At 42.5% G+C, this 20,207-nt stretch overlaps 1 protein-coding gene across 3 annotated transcripts in view; it reads right to left on the reverse strand.

Annotated features, from left to right (window-relative positions):
- Positions 1 to 20,207, reverse strand: part of DVL3 (dishevelled segment polarity protein 3) — a 1,476,692-nt gene that overhangs the window by 229,289 nt on the left and 1,227,196 nt on the right. For all 3 annotated transcript variants that reach the window (XM_044070196.1, XM_044070195.1, XM_044070197.1), the window contains 2 exons: positions 5,338 to 5,477; positions 4,499 to 4,575 (listed from right to left, as the gene is read on the reverse strand). In XM_044070196.1, the coding sequence (XP_043926131.1) occupies positions 4,499 to 4,575; positions 5,338 to 5,477 (217 nt within the window). The remainder of the gene's footprint in view (positions 1 to 4,498; positions 4,576 to 5,337; positions 5,478 to 20,207) is intronic.

Here is a 20,207-nt window from a genome sequence, read left to right on the forward strand (position 1 = left end):
AGGTATTTCTGAGTTACACAGTTAAAGCTCCTACACACAACACAAGCAGAAAGCTATAATTCAAAGTAGAAAGGGATGATGACAAAACAGGAGGGAAGCTCAAGAAACATGGAGAGATTGGGATTTTCGATGCAAATCCTTAAGGAAGATTACAGTGACCATACAGAATATTACATTCATAAAGTTGCAGAAAGCATTCTAAGAACTAGGCCAACACTGAAATGGAGAAAGGAGACTCTGCCAATAGGGATGACTGCAATTAGGGATACAGACAATATGCAAGAGGGGGCTGGAATTTACTGGACAAAACTGGCAAAGTAACCAAGGTACTGGGAGCAAATAATTAGAGAGGAAAGGTAAAAAAAAATGGGAACAGGCCAATAATTTATTTGGACTGCAGCTAGAGATTGCCTTCCCTATCAGGGATTGATATCAGAATATAGGCAAAGAGAAAAACAGGGGGATCCTAAGAGAAAGACCAGCACTGGTAGAGTTTTGGTAGAATCTAGAACAGAAGCTGCTAATAAAAAAAGGGACAATTAGTACAGCATATAAAATATTGCATGATAACTATAAGAATCAATCGGAGGAGGTTATAAAGGATTGAGAAGAGAAACTGGATAAGCAATTCACAATGAAACAATGAAGGGGGATATATGTATGACTCCCAAATATGCAATAAAGTCTAGAAGATTTGGGATCCTTGCTTGGAAGTGTTTACACAAATATTTTTATACCCTGAGTAAACACTAAAGAATTTTTCCTCAGGTAGATAGCAAATGTTGGTGGTAAGATGGGGAAGAGAGTTAACTGGGAACATATTTTGGGGAGTGTAATTAGTTGGCATGCTAAAAATTCCCTGCAGACTACTCTATCAGAAATGCTGGGTAAGCAAATTGGAATAACTACAGAAATTATTTTTTTAGGCTAGGATACAAAATTGGACTTGCTAGACATAGTGAGGCCTTGTTGAGTCTAATTACAGTGGCTGCCAAAAAAGCAAATACTAGAAAATGGAAATCAAAGTCTAAACCAACTGTACTAGAAGTAGTGAATATAGTAATGGAGATAAAACAACTGGAAATGAGATCTTTAGAAAAGGGTAGGGGCAAATTAAAAGGAAAGAAGGGAATTGTGGGAACAATACTTGCAGAATAATTTTTTTGGTGGAATGAGGTTTAAAAGAAGGCAGGATCTGAATGAGCTATGTAATGTCTGACTGACAATTACTGGATAGTTTATAAGTGATATATATATAATGTTTGTAACTAAAATATGTCAATACAGTTTGTTTTCATTTACATAAATGTAGGACTACCTATGTCATTAAGTAATAACTTAATAAAGATGTTTCTTGTTTAAACAAAAAAAAAAAAAAAAAAAAAGATCAAATGTGTGCAACTGCAGAAAAGAGCAGATGGCCACAACTGCTAGCTATATGCTTCTAGCATGCTGCATGATACCATAGCATACCCAGCACAATAAACCACCGTGAAGCATCTTCAGACCAAAATATGTAAAACTGGAAAAGAGGAGAGAATGACCCTAACCACAGACCCACTAGGCCAACCCAAAACATTAGTATCATTTGCACCAAATCAGAGGGAAAGAAAATTACTTATGCCTAGAGACCTTCTTCAAGAGTATCACCTGCAGAACTGACTGTGTACAGACAAAATAAGAATCATATGAGCTGGTAACAGGCTGCTGTTTGTTTTGCTCATCCAATGTGTACTGCCCTTATGCATAAGCTAAATTCAGCCTTTCTTTTCTCTTAGACTATACATCTTATCATTATTATAAATTAAAACAATTATGAATATACACCGGTGCCATGGATTTCTAAGTCAAGCCTTGTTACAAGATTCAAAAAATGCAAGTAAACGAGCCCGAAATGTACTCAAAGCTACCACATTCCAGCAAGCTGTTACACTCTCAACACTATCAGAAGGTCAGAACTTACAGATACCTGCCATAGTTAAGCATATGAACAGCAGATATCCAGGGATAAACATTATTAATATGGTGACAGTACACCTCACCCTGTCTACATTTACAACTTTCCCTTTTTTATGCGGTCATTGTTAAAATCCTCCTTATATTTCCATCTCAGTTTCAACATTTTCAATTTAAAAGTAGTGCCCGACATTTCAATCTTTTTCTTTATTTGCTCAAATTGCCCGTTAGCCAAATAGCCCATTCTTTCCCAATCACTGGGATGAAGGTTGAACAGGACGGCCATAATTAAGACAGCCACCAGGGGTGGTTCATGAATTGTTCCTGCTTTTCAACCCTAATCTTCCACTGTGTGCTCAGTATAGTGAGTGGGGTGGGACTAGAGATGTATAATGGGCTGTCTGAAGATATCCTGTCACTTCCACAAGGGGTGTTTCCTTGAATGTAGTCATGCCCCACACAAGCATGGAAGATGGCTTACTTGGTTCCCACACCACAAATTGTACTTCTCAATGTGCCCTGAAGTGCATGCACCCTCTCCTGGAGAAATGAGCTGGTCATACCCTTTCACCCCCCTCAACTGGACTCCTTCAGTGCCAGGGATGCTAACTGAACCTTACATGCTTGGGATGCAGTCAAGACTGCTTCATGGAACTAAGTGGTTTCTGACATTTTACTTCATCCAACTACCTGCCAATCTCAGCAACTTGGTCTTGGTACCAAAGTTACTATTTAGTTGAAAAGTTTTGTGCTATCCACCTTAAATATACCATGTAGGTATTGACCACATGTTTTACAAGTCCTCCAGAAAACACTGCTATCTTCTTGAAGTACTTCATCAGAGGTGTGCTGTTCTAAATTGTCAATGAGTCACTTTGGCTTCTCCTGCCACTACTACCTCAATAAGCTAATGCTCAAACATGAGATTCACATTTTTAACATACAGAAAACATGAGACTGTGTGAACCAAGTGACTTCTATCTGCCACTACATTCTACACTTACTCAAAACTAAAAGCAGCTCCTCTACTCATGCAAGAATAGATAATGCAATACTGTAGCACAGACTTTTTTTAACCCTCAAAACTGATATTTTTGTTTGGGGGGGGGGTATAATACGAGTAGACTGTCATAACATTACAGTGTTTAGGCTTTTCAAAATCACTCCTGAAATGGGCTTGGCTATACCCCCCACATTAAAGTAAGGTAATTTTAGGAATCAGGGGACAGAGAGAGAGAGAATGGAAGGTTCTAAACCCTGATATAATGCTCATTGCCGCTACCAGCACATCTCAAATATTACAATAATCAATGAATGAGCTTGGTACAATAAAGATCTTTTTATCAAATGTGAAAGGTTTTCCTGCAGCCAGCAAGCTGCTCTCTAGAATCAGTTGCTTCATCCTGAAAGGTCCAGTTTGTCAAGCCCCTCCATAGTGATGTTCTGTACTGACAGAATTCTCACTCTTCTAACAAGCTGTCCCTAAAATCAGCAAGTGGAGTACTGCAAATGGGAATAGAATAATACTATGTTCTGAATGTTTCTGCCGTAAGAAAGCAGTTTCAGAATGTAGATGTTTGTTTTGCTGCCACCACCTTCCTCATTTCAGCTATTTAATATGCTACAGTCATAACTAAGGTAAGGTGAAGGAAGCAGTTGCCCTAGGGGAATGTAATCTGTTAGGGGACACAAACAGAGCAACAGAAGTAATGCTGACTAGTCTCTGCAAGTGAGCACAACTGCAGAGAATCAGTTAAAAGGCTGCCTTCTGTGTGTGTGTGTGTGTGTGTGTGTGTGTGTGTGTGTGTGTGTGTGTGTGTGTGTGTGAGCAACTGTTTCAAGGAGTTGCTGTAGCTGTTTGCTACAGTTTCTTCAGAAAAGATAGGAAAGACCTATTACAAAGAATCACATTAGCTATTCCTCAAAAGATAGTTTTGTTATGGTCTTCATTTCAGGAGGACCACCCCCACGTTGAATGTGTGTGTGTGTGTGTGTGTGTGTGTGTGTGTGTGTGTGTGTGGTGTGGGGGGTTACAGAATAGGAGGCTGTTCAGGGCCCCAACTGTCCCAGCTACTGGTATGGTTTACTGCTAAGCTTTGCATGACTGCACATAAATGCCCAATGAACCTGCTGCTCCCTTAACTACTCTTTGGGGTGGGGGAAGATCTGCACCAAGACCACTCCTACTCTCTTTTCAAAGGTCAGCTGATCTCAGGTACCTGATCCTTCCATCTCCAGGTAGGCCCTTTAAAGATCAAACTTACTTTAAAATAAATGAGAAAGAAAAATCCTCACTGGAGCCAAAACAACATTTTGATGTTTGCATGCAATACCTAATCTACATAAGTGTTTAAAACATTCTCACTAATATTATCCCTATCACTGATCTACTCTGTTGATGCTCAATTTATAATGAAAAGTTAATTTATAAAAAATTACAATAAATAACTGCCAAGTTAAGACCCGACTAAGCAGACATACATTTTTAACAAGACTGTATCTAATTATTATTAACTGTGACTGTAAAATTTCTCAAACTCACCCTGGTTTATGCACAATTTCTCTCAGGACACGCACTGCATCATCGTTGCTCATATTTTCAAAGTTAATATCATTAACCTGTAACAATAAGGGCAGTGAATCACATACCTGCACACATCGGAAGATCAGTAAACACATGGCATTTCAGACATGTACTAAATATTTAAACTTTATAAGTCTGGACCATCATCTCAAAAGAAAGGAAATTTTAAGTCTCCATTTTCAGAGAAATTATGCATCTCTCACGGTGCACTGGCTTTCAGGGGTACAATAATACAAAAAGTAATTTCCATCTGGGCATACAAACTCAAATGATCCCATATTAACAAGCTCTTCCAGTATGATCATGGCTTATATTTTCATTTCTCTCTCTAGTCACAGTTCAGCAATACAGAACTAATAAGCAAAGAAAGTGAAGGAGCATCCCAGGCTGGTGCAGTGCTAGCAGCAATACCAGTTAGTAAGGTCACATTTAAGGGAGGCACAAGAACTGGTCTTGGTTGGTGTGTGCACCTACTCCAGTGTAGTGTCAATGTTACAGTGATGGCTAGCCAAAACAGAAAAAAAAAAACAGTCTGGACATGCATGGGGTTTCAATTCAAGGAGAAAAAAGAGCATCTTGGGGACAAGTGCACTATGAGAATGGATAAAAGCTGATGGGTCAATGTACCACCAGCACCTAGGACAGCTGACAAAGATGCAGCGTGCAGCTGAGCCTGGTGTAGTGCCACACCAAATGACAAAGGTACATGGAACAGACCAGACTGGTGTAGCGAGAATACAGCAGTCAGTGTAAAACACTTCTCTAGAACTGTAAAGAAAAGAAAGACCAAACAGTACCTGTAAGAGCATATCTCCGGGTTCGATTCTTCCATCTGCTGCCACAGCACCACCCTTCATGATGGATCCAATGTAAATGCCACCATCACCTCGCTCATTACTCTGGCCCACAATACTGATTCCTAAGAAGTTGTACTTCTCTGTAAGCAACAGACAGCATTAAATCAGGAAGAGCAACTCACTCAGTTTTCTATTATTCACTTTCTTACGATTTGCCTTCTATGTTTACAACTCTCAGACAATTTCTTGGCTGTCATAACCACATGCCTTCTTTGGTTGGGGGCTAGTAACAAGTTTCTACCTTTATGCAGCTTTAAACTGTAAAGCTGGTGTAAAAATAAAAACAAAAAAAAAACAAATTAAAGTACAGCCAAAACATTGCTTAAAATCATACAAACCAAAAGACCAAGTTAACGCTTGGAGTCAGTGTTAGCCCCGCTCCGCTCCCCTCCCAGCCCCCACTAGTGCTAAATTTAAACCAGACTTTGCCACTCCCCTGCTAAGTACCAATCAGCACCTCACACATCATTGAGTAACCCTCCCCCCTTAACCCATTTCCTTCTCTCCATTCTTCCACACCCTGTTAGCACAGTCAGCCATCAAAATTTGGCCCGCCCCCTAACAAAATGCAAACAAGCAAAAAATACTAATTACCCTAATGCCTACACTGTTTCTATTTTACAATCTCACTGCCTACGAACAAACACTTGATTGGTATTCACTAACCAAATGGTCAGACACCCACGACTCCACACATAACACCAAACACTTTACCATCTCCAGCACACTGAATATACCACCCTCTATAAAATACCACCCCTGTATAGCCACAAAACATAATCCTAAACACAAAGACTATATAAAACTTATAAACAAACTCCTAAAGCTCAGAATATCCTGTCACTATAACCTTAAAACACATGGAGACATTCATCTCAACCCTGGCCCACCCACACCTAATAACCTCCACTCCCCTATCACAACCCCCACAGTCAAGTTACGCATGTATACTCCCACTAGTTCCCTCCTAGCATTTCACCTAAATATTAGAAGTATTAACAATACGATTCCCAACCTACACTCCCATCCTAGCAACCCACTCCCCATACATTATGTATCTTACGGAAACCTGGCTAAAGCCCAGTACTACTGACAATGAGATACTACCTCCAGGATACAATATTCACCGGTTAGACTGCTGCTAGGAAAGGAGTTGGGATAGCAGTCCTTTACAAAAATACTCTAACCATTAATAGAGACACCATTCGACCTCCCCAATTCAATAACGCGCAACTCCTCATAACCAAGCTACAGATTAACCAAAACATGCACTTGAACATCGTCTGTGCATACATTCCACCAGGCAACAACCTAAACACCCTAGAAGATATCCTTTACTGGTTATCCACTACCTATCCCCAAGAAACCATAGTTCTTGGTGACTTTAACATCGACTGGCACTCCTGCTCCTCCAGCCTCCCCCCCCCCCTCACCCATATAAACTTATCTAGGTTTAAACAGACCATAACCTCTCAAACTAGGATAAACAAACCAATGGGGAAAGTATCCTAGACTGGATCCTAGTTAATAACCAACCCCAACTGTACACAGTTGGTACTCTCCCTGATGACCTCAGCGACCATTGTCTAACCTGTATCATAAAACATAAGGCAGGAAACCCTCACCAGCCCAAATACAAAACAGTTAGAAAAAGGAAAAACTTTGACACTGCTATATTCCAAAACAAATTAAAAGTAGTTGACTGGTCAAAACTAAAAAAATCTAACATTAGAGGAGGCCATAGATCACTTTAACACTAAATTCCTAAGTATCCTTGATTCCCATACTCCAGCACGTACAATAAAAACTAGATCAAATACAGCACCATGGCTCACAAAAGATACCAAAGCTAAAATCAAAACCAGAAACAGAGCCCGGGCCAGCTGTAGAACAACTGTCGCCTGTCGGGCGCTAGGATCCGCCACATAACACAAGCACTCAGGTCACTCCAAGGCAAGTACAAATATGACTCCGTCATTGTCCATGCTGGTGTGAATGACCTGAGACGTACCTACCTGGACTACATGAAAAGAGACAGAGGAGCTCTCTGAGCATGTAGCCCAGGCCGGTATGACCCTGACCTTGAGTAGCATCTTACCATCACCAAGAATGATGCCACAATATGAAGACAAGATGATTAATTTCAACAATTGGCTTAAGTATTGGTGTCATTCAAAGGGGATCCAATGCCTGTCAGCCTGGGATGACATGCTCGACAAGCCACGATGCTTCGCTAGGGACGGCTTGCACCTATCACCCCTGGGCTTTCAGATATTGGCACAGGCTCTTGCTACCCCCATACTGCCTTTTTTAGGCAAGGCTCAAAAGACAAACCCACCTCCATAGGTATCACAAGGGATAAGAAACTAAGAGTAATGCTACTCAACGCCAGAAGTCTAAACCTCAAGATGCATGCACTCGAAACTCTCCTTAGCAAGGAGAACATTGATATCTGTGCAGTAACAGAAACCAGGTTCAAGGCTCCCGAGAGCACCCCAGCACTACCAGGTTATACCTCATACCATGCTTTTCGGCCCCAAAACTTGGACCGAACCAGAAAAGGAGGGGGATTATCAATATTCGTCAAAGATATCCACACCTCCAGGTTGGTGGCACAGCACGAAGCATCAGAGACTATCCATGTGCAACTAACAGTGGGTAAAACTGCCTTCCAGTTTATAGCCTGCTACAGACCACCCTCCCAAACCCAGGAACCCCACTCGGCCTTCCTGAGAACACTGGAAAATATGAAGGTCTCTCCAAACACCATTATAATGGGCAACTTCAACTACCCAAACATAGACTGGGAGCATTACTCTAGCTCCAACACCCTACCTAGCTCAAAGGTTCCTAGAATTTATAAACTCAAATGCTATGGAACAACTTGTTACCACTCCCACAAGAGGGGAAAACATACTGGACCTGATCATCACCAACATGGGGACTCTATGCTCCAGACCAGAAGTGTATCCCTCACTGGTAAGATCAGACCATAAACTAATCTCACTGGATATTCACATCCCAACCCCACCCCCTGCCCAGAAAAAACACAGTGAAAAACTTCTCTAAAGCAAATTTCACACTCCTCAAAACCGAGGTGGAATCCTTGAAAATGTCAGGGCCTGTGGAAAATACGGCCCAGACCGTAGAATCCTTTATAAACGCATTCTATGAACACCTTCAGGAATGCATGGATCATGCAATCCCAAATAAAACCAAAACCCAATCCTCCAAAGGCAGGCGTCCTGTCTGGTGGACCCCAGCCATAAACAAACTATACAATAGAAGGAGGAAGCTACTACATGATAGAGCAAAATCCCAAAAAGGGAAGGCATCTCTGATCAGTGTTAGCAAAAAAACTATGGGCACTCATAAAATCGTCTAAGGCCAGCTTCGAGAGAAAAATTGCACAGGACACTAAGGATAATCACAAGGCTTTCTTTAGTTATGTTAGGAACCTGGGTGGGAATTCCCAGATATGCTCAGAATTAGTCCAAAATGACAAAAAATACACCGAACCCACAGACATTGCCAACATCCTAGCTGACAGGTTCAGCGCAAACTTCTCCCCACCAAAAGGGCAAATATCTATCCCAGCAGAGTGCTACCCCCCTGACATCTCAGATGCTTAGGTAAGAGCCGCCCTCTCCAAAGCAAAAAACACAGCATCAATGGGACCAGATGGTGTCCCGGGCTGCGTCCTACATGAACTCCAAGAAGAGCTAAATCCAAACATAAAACTACTGTTCAATCTCAGTCTTACCACAGGATATGTACCCAAAGAGTGGCGTACAGCAACAGTGGTCCCTCTCCACAAAGGTGGTGCCTCAACGGACCCTGGAAACTATTGCCCCATAAGCCTGGCTAGCTTGGTTTGCAAAGCTATGGAAAGGATCATCATGGACCTCATAAATAAAGATATTGGGGACCTACAGACACTGGATCCTACCCAGTTTGGCTTTGTTAAGGGCAGATCCTGCCTCTTAAACCTGGTCGATTTCTTTGAAACAGTCACCAAGGCCATTGACGAGGGGAAGGTGGTCCACACAGTCTACCTGGACCTCGCAAAAGCCTTCGATACAATACTCCACTCAGGCATTATAGATAAGCTCACCAGCTTAAATATAAACCCCTATGTCACTAGATGGGTTGCAAACTGGCTCAAGGACAGAACCCACATGGTTAGAATTGCTGGAGCCATGTCAGACTCCAAACCAGTTACAAGTGGCATCCCACAAGGCTCAGTCCTGGGACCTCTCTTCTTCGGTATATATTTCTCGGAGGTACAGGCCAACACGGAAGGACTGTGGCTGACCAAGTTCGCAGATGACTGCAAACTGGGTGCCATAATTGACTCTCCAGCCAACACAAGCATCCTCCAAAAGGGCCTCATAGAAACAGACAACTGGTGCCAGAGCCATGGCCTCAAGCTATACACCAAAAAGTGTATAGTCATCCCCTTTGGCAAAAACAAAGTGCCCACAAATTACCACATAGGTGGTAATCCATTAAGTATGGAAGAAGTAATTAGGGACCTGGGGACCCAAGTTGATAGCAATCTCTCATTTGACAACCACGTGGCCAAAGTGGTTAGAAAAACATTTTATATAGCCCACCTAATCATGAAGGGATTCACATCTAGATCAGGGGAGGTCATCGTGCCTCTTTACTCATCCCTCATCAGGCCCATAACTGAGTACAATGCCCCTTTTGGGATGTACCTTACCAGACACCTGCAGCAACTGGAAAGACCCCAAAAGTACCTCACCAAAAGGATCAAAGGGCTCAAACAGATGCCATATGCTGCCCGGTTAAAGAAACTCCAGCTCTACTCAGTGGCATACTGCCTGCTCAAAGGCGATCTGTGCCTGACGTATAAAGCCATGTCCAATCCGGAATTAATGGACATGCTGCACCTCAGAAAATCCAAATCCCATCGAGCTAAGTGCTCGAGAGACTTGAACCTCAGCACTGAAATAAATAGGACATGCTGGAGGGACAGATTCATAACCCAGAGGCTCCCTTCACTCTGGAATAAAATCCCAGTCCAGGTTAGGCAGAGTCCCTCATTGACTCTCTTCAAGAGGAATCTTGATGAGTGGATGGGGGATCGTAGGTTTACCCCGGGTATCACTTCTGTGTCACTGTTAGACAGAGGCACAGTATACTAACCTCGAAAAAGGGCATAGCAAAATTAATTTAAAATGTGTGGCGAAAGCCAAACACACTCTGGCTAGGCTTATAAATGCCCTAGGGCAGATAGCCTAGTATGAACCTATGAACTAAAGCCCCACTTGACCATCTAAAATATCGTCAACTATGGAATGATACAAAAAAATCTATTTTACTGGATAAAAAAAGCTTCTACCAAAATCTCCTACAAAAACACCATAACAACCCTCAAAAGTTCTGGGCAGGCTTAAATCAACTACTTTGTCCAGGTCATTCCACCACACCAACCCCGGCTAACTACACCCATAGTTCCCCACAGACCATAGCTAGCGCCTTTAATAACTTTTTCACTGAAGCAATCCAATCCCTAGCAAATCAACTAACCCCCTCTAACTTAAACTACACACCTAATCTACCCAATAATTGCCCCAAATTTAGCTTCCAACCAATAAACACTACTTTTATCAAAACACTTCTAATAAAACTAAAACCTACCACCCTCGCTGCTGACCTCCTCCCTGCAGAGTACCTACAAATAGCTGCAGATGCCATTGCATATCCCATATCTATCCTCATCAACAGAACCTTATCCGAAAACGCTATCCCCTCCCTCTGGAAAATATCTCACGTCATCCCATTCCATAAAGTTGGGAGCTCCTCAGACATATCCAACTATAGACCCATTGCCATTCTTTCCCCACTAGCTAAAATAATGGAGAAATGTGTACACAAGCAACTAATGCAATACCTTACACAGAATAACTTACTATCCAACTCCCAGCATGGTTTCAGGCCATACCACAGCACCACCTCAGCCCTCCTTTCCTTTACTATTGCCATAAACCAAAACAGGAATAACATTAACCTCCGCCCTCTTTCTTGACCTATCAAAAGCCTTTGACATGGTCAACCATGAACTTTTCATTCTTTCACTAAAATCCATTTCCCTCAACAAACCTGCTATCCAGTGGATCCAGTCCTACCTGACTGGTAGACAACAGGCGGTACTATGGCAGGGCAAACTCTCCAGCCTGCTACCTCTCGCACTTGGTGTCCCTCAAGGGTCCTTAGTAGGTCCACTACTCTTCTCTATTTTTATCAACAACCTCCACACTGCTATCCCTAAAGCTACCTGCATTCAATATGCAGATGATTCCACTCTGATCTGCTCACCCACCTCCCCATCCGAACTGCAAACCTTAACCCAAAATACATTTAACACTATCGAGAACTGGCTCACCAACCAACACCTACTTCTGAACCCCAATAAAACTAAACTTCTACTCTTCTCCCCCCACTAGTAGATCTACCATACTTTCATTCTCTGTCACATCCTACAATTGTACCACTATTTCCCCAGATCATCACACCAAACTGCTAGGGGTTTATCAGATAATAATCTAAAATTTGACCTACAGGTCAACAAAACCATACAGACCATCAATAAAAAGCTTGGATCACTGTATAGAAACAAGACATTTTTAACCCTACTGGCTAGGACAGCAATCGCCCAATCACACCTACTCTCTACTCTTTTATATGCCTCACCTGTACTCTCAAACCTCAACAAATCCGAGCTAGGTAAGCTGTCCCATAACTACAATCATATTGCCAGATTCGCCACTGGCTCCACTTATAGAACCCACCACTGCCAGAACCTTAAAACAACTAGAGTGGCTAGAACTGTCCAGCTTAATTCAATTCAATCAACTCTTAATAGTGCACAAAATGTTGTACCACCCTGAGGATACCCCCTCACTTAAAAATATTATTAAGCCATATAGCAACCTGAGATCCCTACGGTCAGCCGATAAACTACTGGTCCAAACCCACAAAGCTAATAATTCTGCTGGTGAATCTGTGTTTGCCAACTTTGTTGGCAAAACCCGAAATTCGTTGCCAAACTATATAACCCAACAATCCCCCAAAAGTCTCTTCAAAAAAACCTCAAACAGTATCTCAAAGTGAATTGGCTATGCCCATGTACCAACCCTGATTAAGTTATAAACTGAAACCATATTCTGTAATTATCATAACTTGTAACTATGTCACCAAGCTCTGCTTCCAATCTGATGTCTCTTACTTTTAATTGCGTCTGTCTATGAGAATTGTGAGTGTCTACTAGGGAACACTACTAAGCCATTGTATATAATCACTTTGTTTTTATAACTGTTTGCAAACTTCTGCGTTATCTATGTAAGTTTGTCTCTGTGGATGTTTTCTCTCTGGGCCTCCGCTGAAAATAGACATGTATCCAGTCAGACTATCCCGGTAAACAAATGTAAAATAAATAAATAAAGATACTTTTCTTACTATCAATGGCAATTACCTTCCCTCCATATCTTGGCCACAGTGACATCATGTAGCAGACATCATTCTAGATTCTGACTATTCCACAAAAGAAGCATTTCCATTAGAAGACATAGGGATAAATCAGCTAGGATGGATTAAGAAAACTCTTGCACTTTGTTAGGGGCTGGAAATAAGTTACTATCTTTAAACAGCATTAAAGATACTTTTTAATGCTGTTATACTCCTTCCACACTCTGGTTGCAGTAACATCTTATAGGTTCAAAGGTGTATACTAGGCCAATGGCCCTGGAGCCTTTACAAGCTTAGCCCACAGAAGTGCTCCGGCATTGTGCCGCCAAACGTTAGCTCCCAGTGCTTCTATCAAGTAGAGCCATTGGAATGATCCCCGGGGTGAACTTTCTATTTCCCATCCACCCATCAAGATTTCTCTTGAAGAGGGCCCAGTGAGCAGATATCATTCAAGATGTCTACATTCTACAAAATACATTTCCATTACAACATGTACAGATGACTCTGCTTGCAAGAAATTTAGAAAACAACTACACTTGTGTTAACTTAGATTTTTTTTCTTCTGCCACCCTGTGACATTATATATGGTGGGATACAGCATCAGTGTCTGGCACTGAATTCACAGATCAGTTCTCATAAGAAAATGGTTGTGTGGACTTTCACAAGGACCACTTTACAGCTGCCTTCAGAAATTATGCAATATTGACTTCACTAGCCAACAATCATGCTTTGGGAACAGCCTTTCCACTTCACTGTGCTTGGCCTCAACACAGTACCTCTGTAAACCTGATGCAACACAAAGTCGGAAAAGAGAATCAGTCTCTCTCTCTCTCTCTGCCTCCACACGCAGATTTGTCTGCTTCCTGTTGCCAGTCCACACAACAGTTTAGTGTAAAATATATTACTGACTGGCCTAGCTATTCACTTGGTTTTAATCTACACTATTCTTGTTACTAGATTTTGTCTACAATGTTAAAAACAAAACAGATGAGCACAGACTCTTGCAGGTATGGATTCCTCGTCCCTCACAAACTTTGCCTATTTGTCCTGTTTAATGGATAACCAGGAGTTTATTGTTAATCAGTACCCCATTTGTCTCTATATCCCACTAGGATCGCTTTATGTTGATCCCCATGCATTCTGAATTCCATTACTATTTTTCATACCAAATAAAGTACAGTTGTGTAAGAACTTACCATAAAGTACAGTTGTGCAAAATATTTCCATAACAGTAGTGTCCTTATCTTCACTGTTGTATTAGTCATTAACAGATGGGACCTCTTGCCAAAGATAGCTCTATGTCCGACCAGTATACCAAAGACTTTAATTCTTACCAGGGTCATATGTCAGATGTATGCTCCCGCATCAGTATTGGGCATAAAGATAATATACGGAGGCTCCATACTCAACTGAAGTGCCGCAGAAAAACAAGAGCCACCTCAGGAGAAAGGAAAACATGTACATTCAGAAAAAAAGGAATGCCTAGGGATAACAGCAAAGACCCCTGGGACAGGCATATGTTACCAACAGAAAAGAGAAAAAAAAGGGGCAGGACAGAGGAACTAAATAATACTGCAAAAATTATGAGGGCATCTACTGTTATGGTAAGATTTTACACAACCGTACTATGTCCTCCCCTATCACTGCTGCAATAGTCATAACCTGTGGGGCAGTACAAAAGTTACTGTAAGGAATGGGAGGAGAAAAAGGAGGAGGAGCCCTCCCCAAATTCATGAAGGACAGCTTTGGCAAAACCCACCAGCTCAGGAAATGACAGCCAACTTGTAATGTAGTGAAGAGAGGAACCCTCCACAAACCCATGAAGAACAGCTTTGGCAAAACCCTCCCTGGCTCTGGAAGTGTGCACAAAAGACACAGCAGCATATTCAAGGATGGAACTGATGTCCAAACCCTTAAAGAAAGCCCCAGAGGAGGCCACTACCCTGGTAGAATGAGCCCAAACAGAGGCAGAAAGCTGTTTGCCATGAAAGGAATAACAAAAGGAAATGGCTTTTGAAATTCAGGAGGTGGCTTGCTTAGAAACAGCCAAACCCAATGCATGGCATGAAAAGAAACAAAATGCTGATCAGATTTACATAGAGCCTTTGTCTCATCTAGATAATACCTGAACTACCTATGAAGAGCCAGCGTGTGTACAGAACAGGATTGTGGCAAAGGAAACTGATGTCAGTAAGGTCCTCAGGAGTATCACCCATCTCAAGAGAGACATCCAGCACAGATTGGAGAGCTGCAGTATCAGATAACTTTTTAGCAGATTGTGTAAAGGAAAAGAGAAGGAAGTTGGATTAAGGCACAGCTCATTGATCAATTTATCATCTCAGGCACAAAAGAAGGATATGTAAGATGAGTCACCCTGTTCCTATGAAAAGTCAAACAAAAAAAACACACCATGAAGGCTTAGAGTTCAAACACACACTTGGGGAAAGTGACAGCAACCAATAAACAGTTTTTCCAGGTGCAGTGGGAACTACAGTGGGTGGCAGTTCTGAAGTCATGCCAACTGCAGGTACCACTGAAACTTCCTCATGTGAAGCTTGGCAAAAGGAAGCGTGGGACTGGTTGAGGTCATGAACCTCAGAACCCTTAGAACTTCCCTGGCAGGCATGAATCACAGAAGAAACATGGACTGGAAGTAAGTTGTTAGAGGAAAGTGCATTAGGAGCAATCAAACACACCACGCTGTGAAACAGTTTGAATCCTGCATCCCAGGAAACTGTGACTCTGAGAGGGGGACAGGACAGTCCTCTGGAGATTGATGGTGAAACCCAAACTGCAACAGGAACCTGGTAAAGTGCAGGTCCTGCAGGAGTCTAGAATGAGACAGAGCCTGAATGAGCAGATCATCCAGATAAGGAAATATCTGTACAACTTAAAGCCTGCAGAAAGATACGAATAGAGCCAGAACTTGATGACTACACCCTTTGCTGCTGTGAAAAGACCAAACAGCAAAGCAGAGAACTGAAAATGAGCGGAAAAACAGAGAAATATAAAAACGTTTTGAATAGGGAAATTAGGGAGTCTTGAGGAAGCAAAAGGGGAAACAGAGTCTGGAGGGAAAGAATCTTGAAAGTGGGTACCTTGGGGAAAGTATTAAAAAAGAAGAGGTTTAGCAGAGACCTCTAATACCCCATCTTTCTGGGAACCAGAAAAATCCTCTAATAAAACTCTGTGCCCCTTAAGGCCTCTGGGACAGGGTGAATTGTTACCTGAACTAGTAATCCCTGCAACACCCTTGAAAATGGAGAATTTGATCTGAAGTGAGTTGGAGAATGTCTGCAAAGGGAAGAAGATACTTCTATACCATGAAGCAGCCTTGATGGATGATTAAAAGGACCCAAAAGTTTGAAGTGATACGTTGCCAAACAGAGAGACAGACAGAGTCTGAAAGACAAGGGAACCTAAGGGGAAGGAAAGGCAGAATGTCAGATGGAGGCAAATTTGTCCTGAAAGAAAGGTTTTTGAGGTCTAGGTGCCTAAGTTGGTTTATCAGAAAAAACCTGCCCATTGATTTTCTTACCTTTGGAAGGCTAACAAAGCTGCCTACAAACAAATGCAGTTTAAGTAGGATAATTCCTCTGAAACTTGGGAATGGGAGAGACAAAAATCTATTTAAGGTCCTTCGTGACATTGCCTTGGTTCTATAAGGTCTTACGACTTTGATTATCTAGGGGAGCATCAAGAAGCTTAGCCTTAATGTTAGCAGGCAAAATGTGAAGACAAAGCCAGGAATATCATCTCATGACAGTCTGAAGCAGCAGCTCTAGGGCAGGCAACAGCAGCAGCACCATAACTCCACTTAATGATATGTGGACCCCATTAAAGAAAGAGCAGTGGACACAGCCTTAGAATCAGACAAGTCAGACAAAACCCCATCCAGCTGAAACAAAAGGGATAAAATATACCTGGTCATGTGAAATGCCACAGTGGCAGAAGTGTAGACCTTCCTCCCCAGCCTTTCCACAGCTCAACTACTTGACTATCCTTGTCTGAGGGAAGAAGCTTAGAGAAAGGCAAAATCCAAGAAGGCTTATCAGCAGAGACAGAAATCACAGCAAGGGTCAAGAGGACACTCGTAGAAACGTACAAGCCTCAAGGACCTTATAAAAACGTTCAGGCTTCTTAGCGGCAGGAGGCTGGGAATCAAAAGCCAAAGCAGCAGCTGAAAAGGTATTTAATACAGCAGCCAACACAAGAGAAACAGCAGGAGGCTTAGGGAAGTCCATCTGCAGTAACTTGTATCATCTTTTCTGGATGTCAGAAACTTGGGAGCAGTCCCACATAAAATGTTCCATCATGTGTATCCCTGAAGGACAATTTTTTCCAAAGGGGCATCAGGACTTCGGGACGACTCCTCCTCAAACCACAGTCCAAATGTGATGGCAATTGAGAGGAGTAGGCCGAGGAATCCTCAGCACAGGAATTGGGTTCTCTAGATCTTTTTTAAGAATAGAGGACCAGGGAGGAGGAGGAACTGAAACCTCCTGTGGTGGTCTCAAAGCCATCAGGACATTAAACAAGCCCTGAGTAAAATCTTGACACTCCTCCTGAGGATCTTTCGGAGTAGGACAAATGTGATTAGTCTTCTGTCTTTTTCTTAAGGGGGCATTGGCTTTAACAAACCTCGGAGGCTCAGAACTTTGCCTTGACTCAATCAGGTTACCAGGCACCTCCTCTCTAACCAAGGTCTGGGGAAACCTCCTAGGTCCCTCAAATATGATCAGTCATGGCTCTCCCTCCATAGCCGCAGTGGACAGATAGTAGATGTCTCACTAATCAGTGTTGCATTTCTCCAATACTTGTGGGTTATCCTGCCAAGGATAACATGATATCCGCCCAGCATACCAAAGCCAAAATCCTTCTCGACACACTGGCATATTACTGCAGCCTGCAGGTATACAGGGTACATAAGGAGACACATGGGCATAAGATCTTCAGGACTATCTTGCCCCAGAAGCACCCTGAAGAAATCCTGAGTATACAGTGATCAGTAGGACTTCTAGTGTTATGTTAAGTTCTTGCACAACTGCACTATGTCCTTCCTTAGATCAGTATTTCACTACCTGTGGATGATTCCCAAAGCCAACAGTTAATTGCAGGTGGTAGGATTGGGGATAAGAGTCTAACGGTTCTAACAGGACATCTGGTTGGGTATACTTGGTGGCTTTGCAGCTGCCCACCCCTACTGTAAATTTGATCTGGGACACTCCTCCCAGTCTAGTGTCATTACCTCATTCTTCCTAATCCAGGGAGAACATTTGAGAAGGCCAGCCCACTTAGTTTCTGCTCCTCCTTTCCCCTTTAATTTTTTTTTTTTTTTGTAAATTTTTTCTAAGCTTGTTTCCTGCCTTTTCTGTAAGTCCTCTAGTCCAGATACAGATTTGCTGTATCCAGGACTGTTTGTAAACTTCTGAGCCCCCAAGCCTTTCTATGTTGGAGGGAAGCCTTCTAGCTTAATTTTGTTTCTTAGAACCAGCCAGTTTTTTTTAGTTTCAGCACTCAAATCTGTTTCTTTGAGCTCAGCACTTATTCAGAACTCATTGTAAGCACTAAATAAGCTACAAATTACTACAGCACTCAACTTTCATCACTTGTCTAGAGGAAATCAGTTTTTAGTACTTAATAAATAAGCACCTATCCAGGCATGTCTAAGGATCAGCTCCCGGTGTTTTCTCCTGTCTACTCGATGAATCTGGGAATCTTGGGGCAATGCAGCAATTGCCTCATGTACACAGACAACCCTCTCCTCCTACCACCCAACACTACAACCTGTGAGAGATGCACTTATATAGCCAAACTGGAAGCAAAGCTCTCTTCACCCAAGACTGGACTAGACAGTCAAGAGTATAAGGTAAACACTTACACCACACTCATCACATAGTCCCTCAAAACCTACACCACCAAAACACAGACATACACCTACATTTGCGGAGGCTCTCAATACAAATCTATCCAAGCAACAGGGACCTCAAAAGCAGAAATGCAAGCAACCTCCACCCCCCAACACAACCCAAATGACACATAGCCCACAAATTCAGTGTGCCGCTCAACCACACCCCATAAGGCATAACAACGTACCCAACACTCTAGTCATAGGTGACTCTATAGTCAGGCACACTGATGTTCCACTCACAAGGCTAAACAAGGAGAAAGTTACTGTCAGCTGCCTGTCAGGTGCCAGGATCCACCACACAACGCACACACTCAGGTCACTCCACAACAAGTACAAATATGACTCTGTCATTGTCCATGTTGGTGTGAATGACCTGAGACAAACCTCCCTGGACTACATGAAAAGAGACATGGAGGAGCTGTCCGATCTTGTAGCTCAGGCAGGTATGACCCTAGTCCTGAGTAGCATCCTGCCATCACCCCGAATACCACCACAGTACAAGGACAAAAAGATGGACTTCAACAATTGGCTAAGCTTCCGGTGTCATTCTAAGGGGATCCTGTATCTGTCTGCCTGGGATAACATGATCAACAAACCACGATGCTTTGCCAGAGATGGCCTGCACCTGTCACCCTTGGGATTCCGGATACTGGCTAAGGCTCTTGCCATGCCTATAGTGCCTTTTTTTAGGCAAAGTTAAAATGACAAATTCACCACCGTAACAGGTACAAGCAAGCAAAATCTGAGGGTAATGCTACTTAATGCTAGAAGTCTAAACCTCAAAATGCACTCACTCGAGACACTCCTTAAAATGGAGAGCATCGACATCTGTGCAGTGACAGAGACCTGGTTCAGGGCTCCAGAGAGCATCTCTGCATTACCAGGCTATAATTCATACCTCACCTTTCAGCCACCTAACCTGGACCGAAACACTAAAGGCGGAGACGTGTCCATATTCATTAAGGATATCCACACCTCCAGGCTAGTCGTTCAGCATAATGCATCCAAAATTATCCAAGTGCAACTAACTCTGGGCAAGACCGCAATCCAAATTGTAGCTTGCGACAGACCCCACACCATGCCCCAGGATTCCCACTCCTCATTTCTTGATACACTGGAAAATATTAGGGTACAACCTAACTCCCTAATAATGGAAGACTTCAACTACCCCACCATTAACTGGGAAAACTACTCATGTACCAACTCTTGTGCTAATCACCCTAGACATCCACATCCCACCCTCACCCCCCATTAGGGAAACCACCATAAAAAAATTCTCCAAAGCCAACTTCACGCTTCTTAAGACAGAAGTGGCAAACTTCACGACACCCATGCTGATGGACAATAGCGGTACGGCTGCTGAAACCCATACAAATGCACTTTATAAGCACTTACACGAGTACGT

The sequence above is a fragment of the Protopterus annectens genome, chromosome 4.part1, assembly GCF_019279795.1.
Source record: "Protopterus annectens isolate FY-2018-M chromosome 4.part1, PAN1.0, whole genome shotgun sequence".
In the NCBI taxonomy this organism is placed as follows: Eukaryota; Metazoa; Chordata; order Ceratodontiformes; family Protopteridae; genus Protopterus; species Protopterus annectens.